General features: G+C 35.6%; 1 protein-coding gene across 7 annotated transcripts; it reads left to right on the top strand.

Moving 5' to 3' along the window:
- The first annotated feature begins 1,756 nt into the window (after nucleotides 1–1,756).
- LOC121968578 lies at nucleotides 1,757–19,238 on the top strand. 7 transcript variants are annotated; one of them, XR_006108237.1, is made up of 9 exons: nucleotides 1,757–2,765; nucleotides 3,863–6,010; nucleotides 6,129–6,247; nucleotides 7,214–9,271; nucleotides 9,380–9,428; nucleotides 9,538–9,785; nucleotides 9,930–10,013; nucleotides 15,520–15,617; nucleotides 17,982–18,120. XR_006108237.1 is itself a non-coding variant. In XM_042518900.1 (9 exons), exons 2-9 carry the CDS (start codon nucleotides 2,709–2,711, stop codon nucleotides 18,205–18,207), a joined length of 4,989 nt encoding a protein of 1,662 aa, XP_042374834.1. In that variant the 5' UTR covers nucleotides 1,757–2,080; nucleotides 2,614–2,708; the 3' UTR covers nucleotides 18,208–19,238. The 7 variants fall into 7 exon arrangements, 6 of the variants coding, with proteins under 6 accessions (XP_042374834.1, XP_042374851.1, XP_042374857.1 ...); XM_042518900.1 differs by lacking the exon at nucleotides 15,520–15,617 and having other exon boundaries at nucleotides 1,757–2,080; nucleotides 2,614–2,765; nucleotides 17,982–19,238; XM_042518917.1 differs by lacking the exon at nucleotides 15,520–15,617 and adding an exon at nucleotides 3,564–3,708 and having other exon boundaries at nucleotides 3,786–6,010; nucleotides 17,982–19,237.
- The last annotated feature ends 3,229 nt before the right edge of the window (nucleotides 19,239–22,467 follow it).

The raw sequence follows: 22,467 nt of genomic DNA, 5'->3' as shown, positions 1-22,467 counted from the left end.
CTTCATAACACTTTAGCAACTCAACAACAAACCCTTATTTACAATATCAAAAACTCAAACCTCCATTTTCTTAATAATTCATCCTAAAATTATAATTCATCATTATATTTCTTGAGAGAGACACCAATACTTACTCTTTACAGAGTTTGATCATTTAAATTGTCATCTGGTATGTTATTAGGGTATCTGAAATAAAAATAAATATAGCAATAAAAGTAGTTGTTTCATCGACTAAAATGGAATTTTCTTTTCAAAAAAACTTATACTTAAGGAAAGGTAAGTAGGATACAAATAATACAAAGATGGGCGTATACTTATCTACGAATAAACACTTAGAAATCACAATATATAATATATAATGATCCCGTTTGAAAGCTGAGTCAGATAGGATATCGATGATAATAGCGAGAACGTTAACGAAGAAAGGAATCTGGATCTGGGGAAGAGGATCACTAATGGTATCCACGACCCTGTAAACACCACAAGCTAAGCACTTGGAAGCATTAGAGCGAGAACTAGGGAAGAGGTCCCTAGCGCAGATCCTCTGATGCTCAAGTTAGAAGAGAAGTCGAGTGGAAAAAGATGAAGAACAGTAAATATATGCACGTAAGTAAGAATACTGTCTAGCACGTACCTGACCAATAGAGAGAACCTTCCTTTTTATATTACCTTTTGTAACCTCTACAATCATAAGGTATCAGAGAATGTCACATGTCAAAGGGTGTCGGGTGAAAGAAGATGTACAACGGACTTCTATTAGGTAGAGGAAAGTTCTGCGGTTTGTATGTGACAGAGTGTTGGAATATTTCCTGACGAATATCTATTATTTTCTGACAAGTTATTACAATTCCTTGACAGCGTTATCCCCAGGGAGTTCAACCGGCTAAGAGGTCGGTCGAGAGTAAGACTGGGATGGTGCCTAGGAGAAATGAGGAGACTAAACCCTAGGGTCCGACTGGATAATAGGCCAACCAGGGAGTAAGACTGGGATGATGCCCAGAAATAATGAGGAGACTGAGCTTAAGAGTCTAACCGGCTAATAGGCCGGTCGAGAATAAGACTGGTATGTTGATCCAGAGAAATGAAGGGATTGAGTCGGAGTGTCCAATGGGTTAATAGGCCGATCGAGAATAAGATTGAGATGATGCCTAGGAGAAGTGATAGAACTGAGTCCTAGGGTTCAATCGATTAAGAGATCAGTCGAGAGTAAAATTAGGATGATACTTAGGAGAAGTGAAGGGACTGAGTCCGATTAACATAAAGTCAAATAAAATTTAGACGAATGAACTATCTGGACATCTAGCTTTTGGCCATGATCGCCACCTCCTTCAGTTTTTCAACTGTCATGTAATCTTAATTATTATCTCCGTCTGATCCATGGGTCCCTTCAGTATTTCCGGTATCATATAGATAAGATATAATTTTAAAAAAACTAACACGAATTTTGTATCTCCGACTATTTATAGTTGATATAAAATTAAAATATCTTATTCCATTCGGCGAACAACTCAGCGAATAACGGAAAAAACTAATACCGTTGCATCGTATCTCCTCCACTCTCTAACTAATTCGTTACCTCCCACGTCAGCATCCAGATAACAGCAACTCGTACGTATCATTAGATTCCCGCCATCTCCGATCAAATCTTACATCAAACGCACCAGATATGCGCACATGTCCCACTGCTAAACCAACGGCCGCGATGGGCGATAAATGGCTCAAGAAACACGCTCAAAACCAAAAAGTACGCCGAACCACCCGGTCCGTCGTTCGAATCACCAGCTTCGTCGCTGAGCCGGCGTCTTCTTCCTCCTCGGCTATCGCCCCCTTCGTTGGAAAGCTCACAAAGTTCCAATCTTCTCCCTCGCCCATCCTTTTTCGCGGAAAAAATTCATAGTTTTCTCGCATGGAGCAATGGAGAGAGTGAGAGCGAGCGAACGAGCTCCAATAGGGTGAACATGCACCGTCTGTTCGTCTAGCGCTAACCATAGGCCCCTGCTGGGAGTGCGGAGGAACCCTAACCCTAGCTCGCGGACGATCGAGTTTCTCGCCATTTCCTCCGCCGCAGATCCGGCCTAGCGTATCTATCTTACCTTTCTGAATCGATCTGTAGATCTGTAGCCCTTCGCCGTCGTAGGCCCTCGATTCTCATTACCTTGAGTTTCCTTGTGCTGACTTGTCTTAGTTTAGCTGGCTGAGCGGGCAATTCCACTATCTTTAGCTCCAATTTGGTATCGGAAGCTTAGGAGTCGGTTTGTATTTGAAATGCTGGGAGTTGGGTGTATGCTTTACTGTTGTTGTACGGTTGTAGCGAGGGTTTTGGTTGATTGCTCAGGCGAGGCTAGATGGATACCTTGGTTACGTGGTTTCGGTTTCCGTTTTTAGTGCAATTAACATTTTTTTTTTTTGCCTCCTTGCTATTTGAACTGTTTTGCTAACTAGCAATTTATATGCTCTTTTGAGTTACGACTTCTGACAAAACTTTGAACTGGTTCTGATATTGGAAGCTAAACTTGCCATATTGTTCTTCTCTTGTATCCTAAAGCTTCAGCTACTCTGTTCCTCCTTTTCGTGACATATTGACAAAAAGAAGGTGGTTCTTTATCATGCTAGGAACGAATCTCAAGAAGGTTCTCTTGTGGGATTAGTGAGCAGAGGAAATATGCTAACTGTGTAACACAAAGATAAATGGAGCTTTTAGAATCCTTATGATCTTGATTCAGGAAAGAGCATGCAGCATAAAGGGCATTGTGGTGCTGTTATGGGTACACTATCAATATTCTCCATTACTTTTCTTGAAAAATTATGCTTTGGGCACATATACCTTATTAAATGTTCTTTACTTCCCATCACTTTGTCTGTGCTAATTATACTCCATTTTGAACTTCACTTATGCCCCCATTATTATTTGGTTGATCTGACTTCACTGGAAAGACAACACTTGGTTAAAGACTAACTAATTAAAATAATGTTTATGTGCTCCTTACCAATGGGAGCTGTTGATTGTGATGTAGAATTAAAAATCACAAACTTAGTTACTTCATTGATTATGATAAGAGATAATTTTTGGTTGTATTCTATTGTTTTCCTCCTTTTACTAGTCTAGGTGAAAAATCTGTAAGTTGATATAGGGTGGGTTCTTATCTTCTTTTAATTAACTACTTTTGATTCTCATGTTCTTGTCTGTTATGGTTGCATTTGATAATTCAGTTTGTAGTACATAAGAACTAGATTGCTGTGCTTGCAGTGGAGTTTAGTTACACCACCCCCAGTATTTTAAGGAAGAAAACTTAGTGTGTGCTTATCAATTTGAAGTTGAAAATTTAGGTGGTTATGTATTATGTTAGGTGATTCAATGTCTTAAAGCAATGGTATGAATCCCAGTTTGAAAAATTCTAGTACTTTTTCTAATGGGTGTGCCCACATGAATTGTGGACCAAAAGTTTACTTTCTTCCATCTCCTTAGAGTGAGCATAAAGTTTGAAAGTTATTAATTCATTACGAAGTTTGTTAATATTTCTAGTGTCTTTAATCTAACTTATCTTCATATATTTTGATTCTAGGCACCTGTCTAGAAAAATACAAGTCTGCACGATCAAAAGTCATTGTTGTTTTCCTTTCAAGAAGATGCTCATGCTTGCTATATTTTGCATCTGATTTTCATGATCATTCTGAGGGGAAACAATGCAACTCATCCACAAAATTGCAGTTGGCACTAAATTCATTTGAAGATTCCCTCTGATTCTTTGGTTTTTTGGACTTCTTATAAAATTTCTCTGTTGTAGATCACTGCTTCCTCAAAGATACCTGCCTTGTGTGACACTTTATAATCCAAGACACCATCTTCTTTATCTATATGCAGTTGTGGCAACAACAATTGTTATCTAAGGAGCTCCAACTCCAAGAGCTTCGGAGACGGCACCACCTTCAGCAGTTGGATCATGAAGCGAGACAACTGGTTCCACAGAGACAGATGTCATTTGTAGGAAAATCTGCCACAGGAGATCAGTTAACTGCAATGCGTAGTGAAATGTCAATCAACAATGCATATAACTACATGTGGACAAATAATTTTCCTGGAGACCTGTCCAACTTACCATCTACCTATGAGATGGTTATTGCTGGCAATATGAACTTGGTGCAGCCTAGTCACCCAACAGCTTTACAGAACCTTGGCAATGGTGATGGTACACCGAATGACTGCAGTCGAGCAATGCGATCCATGGGATTTATGCCACAGCAGAATGATCATTTTATTCATGGCTTGCCTGTTCCAGGCACTAGCAGTTTAGACCAATACTCTCACTTCTTAGAATTGTCTAATAATTGCAACAATTTGATAACTAATTCAGATGCAACCGTTGAAGCTAAGTCATCGAATCCGTCTACTATTCAATCTGGTCCAGAATCAACTCAACGAGGATTCTTACACGACAACACATTGGATATACATAATCTACAAGACAGAAATGCATATGTAAAATCTCCTATGCAAGATCTAGCTAATGGTGTTACAGTTGGAAAGTTTCAACAAGCTAGCAATCTGCATCTCCATGATCAGTTTCAGGAATTTCATGGTAGGCAAGAACAAGATGCTATGTCTACTAATTTACAGGGGAAGCAAGTATCAGAACTTGGGAATTCGCCAAATGTTGCTTGTTTAGATCCAATGGAACAAAAGCTGTTGTTTGGCACAGATGCTGATAATAACTGGGGAGTTTTATTTAGTGGAAGCCTAATGTCTGGCATGGGTGGAAATGTGCATGCACAACAAGTAGATAATGATCATTATGGTGCATTTCCTTCTATTCAAAGTGGGAGCTGGAGCGCTCTTATGCAAGAGGCTGTTCAAGCTTCCACTAGCTATAAAGGGCAGGAAGAGTGGAGTGGGTTGAGTAAAACTGAACCAATAAGAACACTTTTGTGTGCAACTGATGATGGGAAACAATCAATTGGCTTGGATGATGACAGCTCTTACAATCAAGTTTCGTTGATAGCACAACCTTTTGCAACTCCAAGCTCCTTGACTGGCAATAATCGTCTTCTCTTGAAGACTGCTCATGAAGAAAATAGTACGGCAACAACTGAGGCTTCCCATGCGTGTCTAAGGTCTTCCTTGCAAGAAACCAATAGCAAAGAGTTTGGAAATAGTCAGAATCAATCCAGGCTAGTAGAAGGTGGTGTTGAAGTTAGGATTTCTTCAGCTAGTGAGAATGAAACCAAACTTATAGGTGCTATTCAAGCTAAAATTCCTTTTTCTATTGGAATATGGGATGGACAGTCCATTGAGCAGAACCATAACACTTCAGAGGACGTTCAGTTAAAGTCACAAGACAATGGAAATGGTAATCTTGGCCAACAGAACTTGCTCTTATCCAATGTTTCTTTTCAGCCTGTCAATAGCTTAGGTCGCTGGATTTCTAGTCATGCAATGGAATCGAGAGGTGACACTCCTTCAAGTTATGATAGGATCCCTGAAAATCATGTTGATCAGGATGCTGAAACACAATTTGTCAAACCAAATATTGCTTGTCTCAAGATGCAATCAGAAGATTCATTAGCAGGAAATTTAGGGTCTGTTAGGCACCCAAATTCCCTAAAATTGAAACAAAACATGCATCAACAAGTTATGGATGAACAAAAATCTGTTTTTGGAAGAAGTTTTGCCTGCAATATGTATGTGACTTCTGACGTTGTCAAAGATGATGAAGAAAATCAGACTCATAGTGATTTGTCAACTACTCCTGCAGCAGAAGTATTGAGCCATAACTTTGGAAGCCAGAATTCAATTCATCATGGCCAACTTTCAATGGGACCTAACATCTTTCAGAACTCAGCTGGTAATTTGAAGAGGAAAGCTGAGCCTTCTTTCCAACCAAATCACCATTTAAACTTACAAAGTCTACCCAACTCAGTTTTCAGTGGATCAAATAACATAGGCCAATCATTCAATGGGAATTCACATTTTGCTGGTCATGTTGTTGGCAACAATCCAAATGACACTAGTGAGGTAATATAGTTGGTCCTGGAAGAATATTCATTCTCTACCTTTTACATCTTTCTCTAGAATTCATATTTTAGATATTTTAATTCAATTCCAAATTGAATAAAAACTTCTTTTCCTATAGGGGGTTCGAGTGGAAGCTGAGCAGCCATCTATAGATGCAAGACCTCTCCACCCCTCTAGCAGTTCTTATGATGAATCAAGAGCTCAATATACACAGAATCAAACCATTTCTCAAGCAAGGTACAATTGTTTTTTCTTTTAAGAACATCTATTTAAGTCAACCATTGTTGTGACATCCTAGATGATTTCCTTTCTATGGAGCATGATTTTAATAGCTGAGTATTTCATGACAGCATGTGCCATGCATATCCTGTTTTATAGGTTTACCCTGGTTAAATAGTCATTAGCATGCATTTTCCATGCCTAATGGGACTGGTGGAATAGACTGTTCAAGTTTGATTCTATGCTACTATCAAAGTAATATTTTGTTGTATGATTCTAGAACTTAGGGCATGGTTCTTATGAGGGCAGGAAACTAGAAAAAAAAGGGAACATATATATTTCCCCAGCGACACTGTCCCTCTGTTTCCTTTGCAGAAAAAGCTGGAGGGAAGGAAAATACTGAGAAATCTTCTCTAGTTTTCTTCTATATTGCTTCTATTCAAAAATAAACATTTTTTAAAAAAATTAAATATGTTTTTTTATGCTTTTCCTCTGTATTTTTGACAAGTTTTGGAATTTAAAGTTTCCCTCTCTTTTTCCTTCTCTCTATGGAAATGGTTGGATGCAAAATGTTTTGCAATATTTTTCCTTTTTTTTCCCAACATATTTTCTTTCTTTAAATACTTGTTCCTTCTTTTGTAAGAAACATGGTTTTAAGAAACATTTTTTTGGGCTTTTTTTCTTTCATTTATTTGTTCACTCCTTGCTGCCAAGGCATCTGGTGTTGAGATCTAGCTGTTTCCTTCTTTTGTAGAAAACCTGGTCTTAGAAATTATTTTTTTTTCTTTCATTTTTTTGTTCATTCCTCACTGCAAAGGCACCTGATAATGGGTCGCAACTTTGCACCCTTTTCTTCCCCTCAATTTCTTCTCTTCATTTAATTTTTTATGTTTTTAATTCAATTTTTTATTTTCTATTACAAGCTATGCGTTCCGATCTTTCTAATCCTAGATTTGATTTTTTTTTTTTATTTATTTATGGCAGCAATAATATGCTTGAGCTTCTTTACAAGGTTGATCAGTCAAGGAATGAGAATTCTGTGAATGCATCTGATAAGGCCATACTAGTTGTTGCCGATGTTCCTGCTGCCAGAGTTCACTCTGATTGCTCTTCTAACTCAAGAGGGTTTGGATTGCATCTGGCTCCTCCATCTCAGAGGCAATCACTGCCTGACAAAGACCCAATTTATCAGAATCTCTTGAATGGTGATATGCTTGGACAATCAGGCTATGTAGAGGCTGGATATCAGGATCAGTCGCAGTCTAGTCATACTTCTTTAGGTCAACCTTTGCCTCCCCTTGATGAAGCATCTGAAACAGCTAATGGGCATAAGATTTCCAGCCTACCAAGAGAACAAGAGAATGAACACTTGGAAGCAAACAAGTATTTTAACTCATCATCAGTCACTGCTTCTGATTTTCCTTTAGCACAAAATCATCAGCAAGAGCATCTCCAATTTCCGCAACAAGATCGTTCTGGTGTACAAGGTCGCCTACAGCAGCAGCAAGGTCATATTTCTAACAGAAACCAAGATAACGAAGGTGCACTCATGAAGCAGCCAGAAGATTCTAATAATACAGCTGTAGCTGGCGAATCTTTTCAGGCATTGCCTATTTTGTCTAGTAGATTTTCAGCTTCTGGAGTTGCTTCCAATGCTCAAAATCATATAACTTGTGGTTCACAATTTTTCTCTGGAAGGGCAGATCACATGAAACCAACATTTGCAGAATTTTCTCAAATTACAAGTTTTGGCCATCGATTACCCTCTGTAGACACAAAACAAGTTTTACAATCTTCAGAATCAGTTATGTCTAACCAAGCTGGCTTCTCAAAGCTGCATAATGTGTGGACGACTATATCAGCTCAACGACGTCAAGCTGGCATCACTCCTATACTTGCTCCAAATGTACTTCAGTCCATAATAAATCATGGAAGGGATAGGAGTTCGTGGGGCATGCCAAAGGCTCACAGTCAATTGAACAAGGAAGAAAGTGCTCCTGAACTTAGCACTTGTTCTTCAAACTCACGGAAAGAAGAGAATTCAGCTCATGTCAAATCCTCAAATATACTCGAAGAGAAGATGGATGTTGTTTCAAGGGCAAGTAATATGTTCCAAGGGGAAGAAACAGCAACCTTAGATGGAGGTTCTAGCGTTTCAGTATCATCTCTTGTCTCTCTGCATCAGCAGGATGTTAACAAGGCTAAACATGAACACAATCTAGCTCTTAGATCTCAAGACTTGCTTTCTTCTCTAACAAGTGTTATTTCTTTTAGGAGCAGTGGCATTTGTGAACACATGCCAAAGCCCTCAGATGGTCAGCAGAAAAACTATTCCTTTCTCCATCAAATACAGTCCACAAAGGCTTCTGATTCTGATATGAACACATTGGCAGAAAACATGCTGAGAGGAACATCTTTTAATACTCCACAAATGAACTTAAATGTAAATCAGAGATTTAATCACAGGGATAATCCACATTCTAGATATCTCCCTGATGTTAAAGTTGTGGAAGCTTCTTATGTTTCAGATGCCCAAATGTTAAACTCTAACTCAAATGTCCATAAAGACAAAGATCCTAGAACATCAACAGCAGGACAGGATGACCTTCAAACACATATTCATCCCCTCTGCACAAATTCTACAGCTACTGCATCGGGGGGTAATGATTGCACACGCATTAGTCCTCACATTGTTCCTACCTTGTTTGAGCATTATGGAATCTACCAAAATGGCAAGATGGTTGCTCTTTATGATGCTCAAAAGAGTGTAACCACTTCAACACAGCAGTACTCACTCCAAAATGTTACTGCAGGGATGGAAGATAGTGTTATAGTCGAACAAAGACTTGATAACATCCATGCTGGTGGTTACAGGGAAGGTACATTGTCCTCCAAGATATCACCCAATGAATCATCACCCTTGTTACCAAACACCAGTGACCATGGTGCAATTTTAAGACCAAAGAAACGTAAAGGTGTGACAATGGATATGCCTTGGCATAAGATTGTCACTGAATCCCTACAGAGCTTGGAAAGCATAAGGTATTTTTTAGATGGCTGCTTTAATGTTGCTCTATAGAGTATACTTTTCTTAAGAACAATAATTTTCATTTGGTTTGTTTGATAAATATGATCTTTTTTCCCATCTAGTATGGCAGAGTTGGCTTGGAATCTGTCTGCTGATAGATTGATGGAGAAGGTTTGTTCATTAACCAACAATTCTTGTCTCAATCATTTTGTTGCAATCTTTAGCAGGACTGCTTGAGTGAATTTTGTAGTTCTTTTTCTTGTAATTGTTCGTTGAGTAGGTAGATGATGAAGCTGAAGCTGTGGAAGATGGTCCATCATTTCCTCATTCGCGAAGAAGGCTAATCCTGACAACTCAGCTGATGCAGCAACTTGTTCCAGCTTTACCATCTGAATTGCTGAACAGAAAGGCAACTTCAGCTTATCAAAGTTTGTCTTTTGTTGTAGCTAAATCAGCACTCGCAGATGGATGTAGCATAGTTCCTTCCTCAAAAAATGATTGGCATGAACCGTTGGTAAAGCAAAATATGTACGTTCCAAATTGAAATTCAAGATCTCACTATATAATATTTGAGATGCTAAACTGTTCTATTACCTGTAAACTAGGGAATGCCACTTTCTAGAACTTTTTATACTGCTATTTAATTAGATATTCTTTATCTCAACTCTCTAGGATGCTTGGACAGCTTGGGACTTCAAACAAGTTCACAGAGGATTCTGTTACAAAATTTAATAAACTTCAAGCTGATTTCTCAAGGTGTGCAATGGATAATAATTTTTATAGATCTTTCTTTTCCTTGACAATATATTTAACCATTTTAGCCATTCTTATCACCTGAACAGTACTTTACAAAAGATGACATAAAAGCTTACACACATTGTTAACAACATGACTTGCATTGTTTTTGACAACTGATATTTTGGTTGTATCTGATACTAGTGGCTTCTGATTTTGTCTTTACATTAGTTCAAGAATGGGGAATGTACAGACTAGATTTGTATTCAATTATAATAGGTGTAATCTTGTTCTCTAGGGGAATAAGCCAGAAGGCAACACACATGCATGCGCACCCACACACACCTATACCCACCCACATCACACACAACACAGTGGAAGAAACCACAAGGCAATCCACATGCAAATGCATTCATGCACACCCACACACACCCATACTCACCCACAACACACACACACACACAACACACACAAGGGAAGAAGCCATAAGGCAAAGCACATGCATACACATCTGTCCACACCTATGCATGGACACACGCATACCCACCCACCCACAACCCACAAACACATCACACACACAAACACTTGCCAAAAGGTTGACTTGTGCCAAGCCCAACCCATCATGTGGATTGGGCTGGGAAATCTCCTCTTGGCTCGCAGATTGTGCTCAATATAGTTTTAGGTGCAGGCTGTGTTGAGCATGCCAAGTGGTTGTGTCGGGGGCACGACCCAAATGGGCTAGCTTGCTTATTCAATTTGAGAGTTCTATGACTATGGTGGAAATTGAATCCAACTGAATAAAGTAATTGGAAATTTTCACTCAAACCAATTTTACCACTATGCTGCAATTTACCAGAATCCATTTCAAGCAAATTTGCATAGGTTTTTGTATGGCTGAATTACTTATCATTGGTTCAATTAGAGGCCAATTTGCTAATCACAGTTTCAGGATTGTTTTGCTGCATTTATTCTGTAGTTATTGCTTTGCTAATGTGGTTACTAATTTGATCAAGAAAATTAGTTCCATTCGTTTTAAGAAAATCTCTCTCTCTCTCTCTCTCTATATATATATATATATATAGTTTTGTTTATATTGGTTAGTGTTGATATATATAACTGATCAGAATGGTGCAACTTTGGTACCATGCCACGCGAATACAATTTTGATATTTATTTATTTATAAATATAAATTTATATTATTTAAAACATCATTTGCACTAGTTGGCAAAATATCAAATTCCTCGGTTTGTAATTTGATTATGATTTTAATATATAATTAACTAAATAGAATCAATTAGTTGATTAAAATCAATTAACAGATAAATTAATTAACTAAATAAATCAATTAACCTGTTAAAATCAATGAAATTAGTTGATTCAATTATTCAAAAACATGTACTAATTAATAAAGCAGTACTAATTAAATAAAGTGTTGAATTTATTAATTACATATCGTGGGGAAATATGATTTTGTAACTATGTATATATTTTAAAATTAGACTTAAATAAACTATGTATAAAATATCATAACATAACTAGTTGCCATAAAAAGTTTGTTTTTTTAGAAAAGTTAGAATTTTAATTGGGATATTTAGGAGTTTTATTAGAACAGCTTTGGTATTTATGAAAGATAAGTCATATTGTCAATATACAAAAAGGGATTAGGATCCATGACTTGGATAAGGTTTTGAGTTGATATAATTTTTAATTTCCGTCATGCAGTATAGCTCATCTTTGTATCCGTGATTTTTTTATAGATGCCATTATTTGGTAGTATTGGCAGACTTAAGCAATTATCACCGGCATGATTTGACAAATTTGTGAGATTTATGATTGCTATGGGGTTTAGACAGAGCCAAGGGGATGATGCATTATTTATTAAACACTCTTCTACAAGAGGAATTGCAACACTCTTAGTGTATGTAGGACTTTGGTATTAAGAAAGTTGAAATACTTTCTTGGGATTGAGGTGGCTCTTTAAACAAGACATTTTTATCTTCCAAAAGAAATATATCATACATCTCCTTAAAATAAAGGCAACACAACTTGAAAGCCAACAAGTAAATAGATCTAAATCTCATACTTGGAATGACTAAGGAAATGTATCAAAGTATAGAAGCAAAATTTATTTATCTGTCTCATTCACGATAAGACAGCATACACATTAGTATGATTAGTCAATTCATGCATATCTCAGAAGTTCATTTCCATAAATTTTGGAATAAGTCGTGTTATCATTCTATAAAAAGGGGTTTCCATATATTGGATAAATTTTTAGTTAATACAATTATCAATTTTCGACATGGTTAACATCAATTATTTGCACGATACATAATAATTCCATATTAATTAATAAATTGATTATAGTATATTAGATAATTATATATAGTTATACATCACATATATGTATTATCCTTTGACGACCTTACTTGATTTCTCCTCACCAACATCAATAGATTCCTCAGTCAAGTCACTTGATTTCATTTTATTCCTAAAGCTTCTGGTGTGCTTTTCTCCTTGTTTTGAAGCTTCTTCTCACTCCTCTTTCCAATAGGGGTATAAATGAGCCAAGCCACTCATGAGCTATTCGGAGCTCGATTCGATAAAAGCTCGTTTGAGCTCGTTTAACGAGGCTCGTTAAGATAAACAAACCAAACTCAAGCTTCACAATATTCGGCTCGTTAGCTCGTGAACATGTTCGTTAAGCTCATGAATCAACTTTTAAATAAAAATAATAATAGTTTTGATATTGAATTTATAGATTTTACATTCTACTTATGAAAAACATAGACAAATATATTAAATTTATTTATTAGAATAAAATTATAAATTTTAACAAGAATATTATAATTTTTAAAAATATATAATTTAATTTTTAATTAATATTTAAATTTATAATTTATATTTATTAAGCTCGTTTAGGCTCGATAAAAGCTCGAATAAGCTCGTGAGCCATGAATATATTCGTTAAATAAAGCTCGAGCTCGGCTCGATTATAAACGAGCCAAACTCAAACATCCAAGAGTTCGGCTCAGCTCTGCTCGATTACACCCCTACTTTCCAACCACCCCTCAAATGTAAATTTTGTTTAGATTGATTTCTTAGGTTAATTAATTTTAGTTATTGTTGGAAATGTGAATGGAATAAAGAGGTGGAGATGAAGAGACTATTGTGCATGGGTTGTTAGTTTCACATTAGAAGTCTCTTGGCTTTATTGTTGGTTTAAATTATGGCACATGCATTGATGTTGTAAACATATGCATGGGGAGAGACTCTTTCACGCATGGGTGTGCAAGGGTGGGTGCAAATCCAGGGCCCGGATTGTACTGAACCAAGGTTGACTCGTGTGCGAGCACGACCTGCACATGTTGAATGTCAGACTCGCCGAGGCAAGATTTGCCCAAGTGAATGAACTAACATTTTGCCAACTGAATCTCTTTTTGCTACTTGCTCAAGAGTGTAACGAAAGCATTAATATGAAATTAATGACGATTCCATAACGTCTCGACATTAATGGTGGCATTAAACTCATTAATGGTGACTTCGTAACGTTTCGACATTCATGACGTCATTAAATCCATTAATAATGATTTCGTAACGTCTCGACATTAATGAAGACATTAAACCTAGTAATAGCGACATTAAACCCATTAAATGACTATAATTTGGTCATTTATTGCAGGCAATGTGAGAGCTCCTATATAAGGAGGCTGGATCTTGGGCAAAGGATAAAGAGCGAGAGCCAAAGCGAAAGCAAAAGAATTCCTCCACTTTCGTTCCCCGATTCTTTTCTCTCAGTTGTGCATCCGTTCGGCTGAACCACTCGTGATAGTACTCGGGTGCATTCTCAGTTCACCACGAACAATCAGTGCTTGGTTGTGTGCGTGGTTTTGCCGTTGTATCCTAAGAAATAGACGACCCGAGAGAACCTCAAAGCACAGTCGGAGGTGGGATGAATTTGTTTGAAAACTGCGTTGAACGCAGACCTCGGTATCTTAGTCAGTGAATTTTCTTCCCGATTCGATAATCGACTTCCGATTCTGCTACGCATCGCATCAACTCTGCAACTCAGACCACCGGAAGCTTGGCAGAACCAGCCCCGCTAGCAGCCTGAGATTATCCTCTCAGGTCATCTCAACAGATAAATTAGAATTGATTTTGTGTAATTTCAATTCTATAATTTCCCCAATATATCTGGCAACAAATTGTCCAACAGTTATTATATAGTAACCATCTTTTAAAGTGTCATTCCATATCATCAAAATGGATATTTTTCTTGGTAGATGTAAACCATATTGTTTTAACACCTTATTGTCAATATCGCTTTTATGCCACTGAAATTGTGGATCCATATGCACTGGCATATCCTTCTTAAACCATGTGTATATGCTTTTAAAACTTTGATTTGTTCTAGTTAGGAACAATTTTGCCTCTGCTTATATTATATATACTAAGTTTATTCATACCAACTTGTGGAAACCAACTTCTATGAGGAAACACAATAAAATAAGAATATGGTGACGTGGGAAAGAAAACAAATTGTAAAATAAAGTCTAATTGGATTTTAAACTTGATTTTTTATTGATTAGTAAATTGTTGACATATTTAATCTAGTCTTGTTAATTTTTTTTGGTAATTAATTAGAGGAATAACTGAGCTCCTGATTATAGTTTAGCGTGTCATCCAATATGGTTATTTATTCCCTAGTTTCCATTAGGGTTGCATCTATAAAAGAAATTTAGAGTCCTTGTAATTTCATTTAATAAGAATTTCTACTTCTTTCTCCATGTGAGAGATATCTTTGGAAGCTTGTTTGCCTCAATCGCACTTCTATGCTAGTTCTTTTTTCCTTTGGCAAGCCTTACACAAGGATAAGCCCTTTCTGTGGGGAACCAAAACTACTTCTTGTCTTTGTGCCAACCATCTTATCAGTTACCAACACTCCACTTTCAGCCCCCTTCCTGTCCATCATATCATGCTGCTCTTCGAGTTGTAGTCGAGTCCAAGCAACAATGCTGGCAACCCTGCTTGGTTGTTACCTCATCCTAACAACTTCGTCTACCAACTCAATGCTGACAAACCTCCAATAGGGATTGCCTACGGTGGCTCATCCACTTGCCTACATTAATAGGAGAACCTACTAATGTAATTGTCTGACCCTCGTCAGTCTCGCTAATCAAAATTAGTTGGTTCCTCTCATATAGTCACCCTCTCCATTCAAATTGACTCCACTAGTCACAGCTAGTTTTGCCCTCTTGTGAGACACACATGAAGCACTATTGGTCATATATGCCACCCTTCTGCTCTAGTCGATCCCTCTCTCCCAATTAATGACTGCTAGCCCTCCACTTGATGCTTTCCTTGCATCTTTTTCCATCTGCACTGGATGCTTCCTGTATTGGCGAGATTTTCTCCTTGCACCACAACTCGCTGGCCCTGCGGCTTCCATTAAGATCATTCCCATTGCAAGCCCAATGATACTTAGCTATTTTTGCAAGTTTGTCTAACAATTTTAATATTTTGCAGGTTGTTCCTCTGAAAAAACACTATGTTATTATGACAACAAGAAGGGCAGTCCGGTGCACGAAGCTCCCGCTATGCGGGGTCCCGGGGAAGGATCCATTGTACGCAGTCTTACCCTGTTTTTTGCAAGAGCCTATTTTCAGGATTCGAACCCGTGACCTTTTGGTCACAAAGCAACAATTTTACCGTTACGCCAAAGCTGCCCTTCTTATGGCAACAATAAGCAAAAAAAAAAAAAAAAAAAAAACGTTGTCATTGTTGCAAAGATATCCTTTCCTCAATTCCATCTAGGAATCCAATTTAGTTTTTTACTTATTGGCATGCCTACTACTTAGTACCCTTAGTTTTATAATTTTCATTAATTGTTAAATCTCCACATTAAGTACAATAAGAATCTTCACCGTTAGAGAGGTAGATATTAGGTGTGAGCTGGTAGATGATAAACTTAAGATCTTACAATCGAAAGTGGAAGACTTAGAACAATTGAGGGATTATGTTGCTAGTGTAATTGATAAGATAGTTAAGGACAATAGTAGGACAAGAGTGTATATCATACATCTAATGTGGCTTCATGATTATCACCTAGGCATTACTCACAGCAGCACCATTATTTTGCTTTTGCTGAAGTGGATCACTTTTTGACACTTTTAGTTGATTGAGGTTGCTAATTTGCTGATATCCTCTAGTGAAAACACCCAAAAGTATCTAATATATTGGAGAAGACTTTCCAAGATTGATGATGCTCAGATCATCAAAGGTGAACTTCGCACCTATGTGCAGCAAATGCCGAGTTACTTAAAGAAATGGAGTGGCAGACACCAGATCCATCAAAGAGGTGCCTACACTTCGCACATATGTGCAGTGCTACCAAACTTGATTTGGATAGTCTCATTTCCTCACTCGACGAAGTTGAGTTCTTGGTGAGGGGAGAATGTTGCAGAAAATGAAACAAATTGGAGAATAATTTGAGTCCAACTGAATTTTAAATTTGATTGTTTATTGTTTGATTAATTGTTGAGGGATTTGGTAATTTAGGATTGCCACCTTCTCTTGTTTTGCAATTAATTTTAGGGTAATTGTGCTCCCAATTATGATCTAGCGTGTTCCCTATTTGGTTATTTAATTTTTTTTAGGTTTGCACCTATAGAAGAAACCCAAAGTCAGATATAATTTTATACTTCTAAATTAATAAGAATTTCTTTTTGTATCTGTGTGTGAGAGTTCTCCAGTTTGTGAGAGGTTGTTTGCCTTAATCGTCCGCTAGGCTACGTTACGGAGTGACAAAAATGGTCACATGCCCTGTGCCCTTTGAAGCTTTATGATTACCGGTATTTGTATTTATCAAATAAATTGAACTAGTCTGGATCCTAAATTGCTCAAGTACCCTTAGTTCTTTAGCCAATAAGAGCCAAGAACATGCGCCTGTGTTCATCAGAACAATACCTTTTATACCCTAAAACTTGGTTTTACCCCTGGAGAGTGGATAGAATAGGCAAAAAGATTAACAGTGGAAAAGGATCAACAGTAGAAAGAAAGAGGGAAAGAGGGGAGGAAAGGAGAATAAAAGGAACTTGTATTGCACAGCCAAGCCTTGAGCTTGCGGCGAGCTTGTTGGTGGGCTGTTGGTTCGCTGGAGCCTGTTGTTGGGGGCTGTGATTCACTGGAAAATTTGATTAGGGAGGAACAAATTTTTTGGGTGGACGAGAAAATGGGCAAGAATGATCTAGCGGATGAATTTTAGATCTGTCCTTCCCTTAATTTTTTATGTGAACTAAACTGATGTAACTGTCTTCACTCTTGTGCAATCAATCCTTTACCTGGCCTATCTATCTAGAGGAATAAACAGAGTCGAGCATTTGAATTAAACAACATGCTTGTCATAAGATAATATATAGGCATTAATAAAATTCGCTGATGTTAAGCGTTCCTTCTTTAGGTGGTAATCATATTAAAAAGTGAGCTTGTAGAGGAGTTTGCCATCTATCTTCAGCGACTTGATTTACCTCTAGCATTGTCAACCTATATCTGTTTGTAAAATTCTGTTAAGAGAGAAAAACAGCTTGCTTCTCTGTTTCAGTGGTGCAAGAAGGCTCTTATGGTTGCTAATTCATCAAACACCTATGCTATAAGCATATAAGAAAATTAATTACAAGTTTTCTATGACTCTTTCTTAGCTCACTTTGAGATATTCTTCGTTTTGCACCATCCAGTCACTTTTACGTAGCAATTACAAAAAAAAAAGGAGGATCATGCTAAAGTTTTCCTCTAAATTTAAAGTTTTCCTCTATATTTCTCTATTTTATTGAACCAATAGATACTGAAATTTGGATTTGTATGATCCTTCTATAAATTTTATTGTTTTCACAAGCATTTCTTACAGTTGGAATATCCATTATGTAATGTCCCAAATTTCTGTACATACATGTACCTAGTCCTTACATTTTTCATTACTGAACATATTTCAGGATGGAGAAGGAAACTTTTCTATTAGATGTACGGTTGGAATGTCAAGAATTAGAGAGGTTCTCCATAGTCAATAGGTTGGCAAAGTTTCATGGTCGAACTCATCCTGATGCAGTCGAAGTTTCTGCCTCTGGAACTGTCCCTCGCAGAACCTTTGCACAGAGACACATCACCGCACTTTCCATGCAAGGAAATCTTCCAGACGGGGTAATGTGTTTGTCACTCTAGGTCAGTGATAATTTCTCCTTGCCAAAATGGCAAAAAGCCCCACCAATTGTCCATGATCATTCAAGCACTCCCCAAGTGAAAAGTATTAGATAACACTTCGCATCTGATCCACCAACGCCCAGTTGAACACGAGTCGAGGGGGCAGGTAGTCATTATTCTGATTCAACTACCTCGTAGGGGTGTTGCATTTGAAACAGCATTGATTCTTGATGTTTAATGCTTCATTAAATATAGGTATTTGTATATCAATGAAGAAGAAAGAAAGAAAGAGTAGGTCTTCATTTTCGAACAGGGGATGAGTATTAGTATGATTACATATTTTAAATTGAAATAAACTTCAGAATTAGGGCTCTTCCCTTCTAAAGGAGAAGTAAAACAAAATAAAACATCTTTGTCGTCCTTGGCAATTAGTTGTAAATCTTGGTTTCTTCAGATCTTGTCAGTTTTCATGCTAAAGCCTTTTTGGAAGATAGTATCTACAATTTCAGCTACGATAGCTGTATATCTTTGTTCAGATGGTGCTATTTTTATGAGGTTTTTATTCATTCAGTTGATCTCGAGGTAGTTCAGGATCAATATCATCAGGATGTAACCCTAGTGCAACGATATGATTTTTCATTCGACCATTGTACAATTCAATGCATTTACAAACGCACTTGAGGAGTACGCTGCTACTTATTTTTTTGGGAGTAGATGACATTGTTGATCTGTTACCAGTTAAATTGGGCAACATTCCATGGCCAAGGAGGGTGCTGAGGTAATAATACTAAACTGGACATGAAGTTCATTACAGTTATTTAGATTTTTAACATCAAGTCAATAGTTTTGAAGTATTGTTATGGGGAATTAATTCAGTCATTTGACTTTAAAGTTACCTTCTGTTTTTTTAGTTACCAGCCCATATCTCCTCCTGTAGTCTGATCATCCCATGCATCATGGCATTTATTTTTGCAGTTTCTCTCTTTTAGCTCTGTATCTATCTATCTGTATATAGAGAGAGAAAAGGACGATGATCTGTTTTCTTCGCTGCCCTTTCAGAACATTGTGTATTAAAACTTTTGTCTGTGTTTTTTTTTTTAAATTTTGCAGTCTTTGTTATATGCTTTATACAAGTACCAGTATTAGTTATTTGATTAATTCTATCAGTGATCTCAGTGAACAGCGGCAGAGTATCCAAATTTCATGATTTTATACAACTTAAGCTTTATGTGATCAATCTCAGTTTCCATGCAAATATTGCCAATGATTCAAGTCAACTTAAATATATTTAGTAGTAGAGTATATAGTTGAATTGCATCTAACTTGCAAGTGGTCCAATTGACATTTAAATGATGGAGTGAACTCGTGTTCTTTGAGGGTACTGCTGCATAACTCAAGGCATTTATTTGAGAAAAAGATGGGATATTCTTTGGGCAAAAATTAAAAGGCATTTTTTTATTGGAATTGTTAAAAAAATATCTTTTTTTTTTTGTTTTTGATATCTAAATTAGCTCATTTTATAGCTTGAATGCAAAAAAAATTGCATTACTTGTGCATGAAATTGATATGTTCGATCTACATGCTCGATTGAGTGTGTGGGCGCCCGAAAATGATAAGTCAGTCACGGATGAAGTTGTGCACGGACAGATGGGGCAACATACAGATCTTATCTCTACTTGTTTATTTGTTATAGTAATTGTATTTTATAATTATTAAATATATATAATTGTTATATATATATATATATATATATATATATATATATATAGAGGTTTCATCTTTGCGCTACGCGCACAGACTGTGGATTAAGGCATATAAGGCACAATCTGAAACTTTGATTCTTCTCAGAATTCAGATTTCCTTTTGATACATATAAGACATATAAGATTAAATTATGGATCATCCCAATCAAATTACTCCTTTCCAATCAGAATTTAGATGAAAAATAAAATTAGTCAAAATAAAAATGTCAAAGATTCTATTTTAATAAAATTAAAAAATCAAGAAAAAAATAAAGAAAAGATAAATCTGGTGTCAGATCCACGCGCAGAGATCAATTAATAGTTTTTTTTTTATTATTTTTTTAATATTTTAAATTAAAAAAATTAACATTTCCTTATATAAATTTTTAATACATTAACATATTCACTCAACATATTACAATACTCAATAAATACTTAAATTAATTTTATTTTATTTTTTTTTTAAATCAAACACTATAACCTAATTGGGAAGTCTAAACTCTAGAGGTAAAATCTAAAAAAAATAATAATTTTGATACTATAACTCAAAGTTTGAACCCTAGAGGTAAAATCTAAAAAAAAAAATAGCTTTGATACTATAACCTAAAGTCTAAACTCTAGAGGTAAAATCTAAAAAAAAAAAAATAGCTTTGATACTATAACCGCAAAGCATGAATCCTAAATAACTTTGATACTATAACTCAAAGCCTGAACTCTAGAGGTAAAATCTAAAAAAAATAACTTTGATACTATAACCCAAAGCCTGAACCCTAGAAATAAAATTTTTTTAAAAAATAATTATTTTTTTAATTCAAAATAAAAAAAAAACAAAACACAGACATTTTAATTAAAAAAATAATATTTCTTTATATAAGTAGCTAATACGTTACGATATCCCCTTAACATATTACAATACTCCGTAAATACTTAAATTTATTTCATTTTAAAATTTTTTTTAACCAAATACTATAATCCAATTGGAAAATCTAAACCTTAGAGGTAAAATATTTAAAAAAAAATTAACTGAAAATTTATATCCCAATTAGGATGCCTGAACCCTACTAATAAAATCGTAAAATATATATTTTATTTATTTTTTAATCAAAATTAATATATTTTATTTATTTTTTTAATCAAAATAAAAAAAATCATGATATACTACGTGACGTTCACAGTTATGCACTGTGCGCGTCGCAGTATATCAAAATCGTGTATATATATATAAAAATTTGAAAAAAAAAAACTTTTTATACTTAATACTGTAATTAAATTCCTAAAATCTAAAAGTAAAATCTTATTGATATAATAAAAAAAAAAAAATTTAAATGTCAACTACATTGGATATAGTTTTGACATTCTGTATGCCTTATCTTGCACTTCCAAAAAAAAATTGATTTAAAATTATTTTTTACTTAATACTACAATTTAGCCTCTATCACTAAAGGCAAAAGTTTATTGACTTGAAGTTTAAAAATAAAAAAAATAATGCTTCGGTAGCTATGAGAGATGCTCCCGTTCATGCATGTTGCTCAAGGGTAAAAATTATGTATATATATTTATATGTTATAGACTGGACTTCCACACTTACGTTGCACACTTAGTAAGTTGTGGGGCTTCAAGTGAGTCAAAGTCAGGGTGCTCGGATCACTTCTCAACACCCCAGACTCTAAGGTCTGTAGCGCAAGTTTGCACAATCCTTTTATATATATATATATATATATCGCGCTAGTCGCACAATGCGTGATTATGCTTGTACAGTACAATTTGTTTTTTATTTTTAAAAAATAATATTCTCTTAAATATAAATCTCAAATATATTATTATACCATGTAAACATATTACTATATTTGTAAACATCTAAATTTTTTTATTTTTAATTTATCTTTTAACTGAACACTATAATCAAGTTGGGAAGCTCGAACCTTAAGGTAAATTTTAAAAAATTTTAATATAGTTTTTTTTAACACTTTACCCCTAGGGTTTAAGCTTACTAATTAAGTTATAGTGTTCAAACTAAAAAATTTTAAAATTTTATCTTTAGGGTTCAGACTTTCCAATTGAGTTATAGTATTACGTTAAAAAAGAAATTAAAAACGAATAAAATTTAGATGTTTATGGGTATAATAATATGTTTACAAGATATAGTAATGTATTTGAGATTTATATTCAAGGAAATGTTAATTTTTTTTTAAAAAAAACTAAAAATAATAAATAAAATTAAAAAAATGTGTTGATATCCTGTGCGCACAGTCGTGCATTGTGCGACGCGTAGGATATCAATTTTATATATATATATATATATATATATATATATATATATATATATATATATATATATATATATATACACACACGGATTGCTCTGTTGGGGCCAAATGTCATGTCAATGTGTGGACTCGGGGCGTCTACTCCATGTGCTTGGATTCACTTCAGGCACCCTGATTTCGCAAAAGGTTTTTATTTTATTTTTTTTGTTTATTTTTTAGGGTATATTATATGTATTTAGCATTTAAGATTTTAAAATTTAGGAGTTGAGTTA

Source organism: Zingiber officinale, chromosome 1B (genome assembly GCF_018446385.1).
Source record: "Zingiber officinale cultivar Zhangliang chromosome 1B, Zo_v1.1, whole genome shotgun sequence".
Classification (NCBI taxonomy): Eukaryota; Viridiplantae; Streptophyta; class Magnoliopsida; order Zingiberales; family Zingiberaceae; genus Zingiber; species Zingiber officinale.
This window is presented reverse-complemented; position numbering and strand designations above follow the sequence as displayed.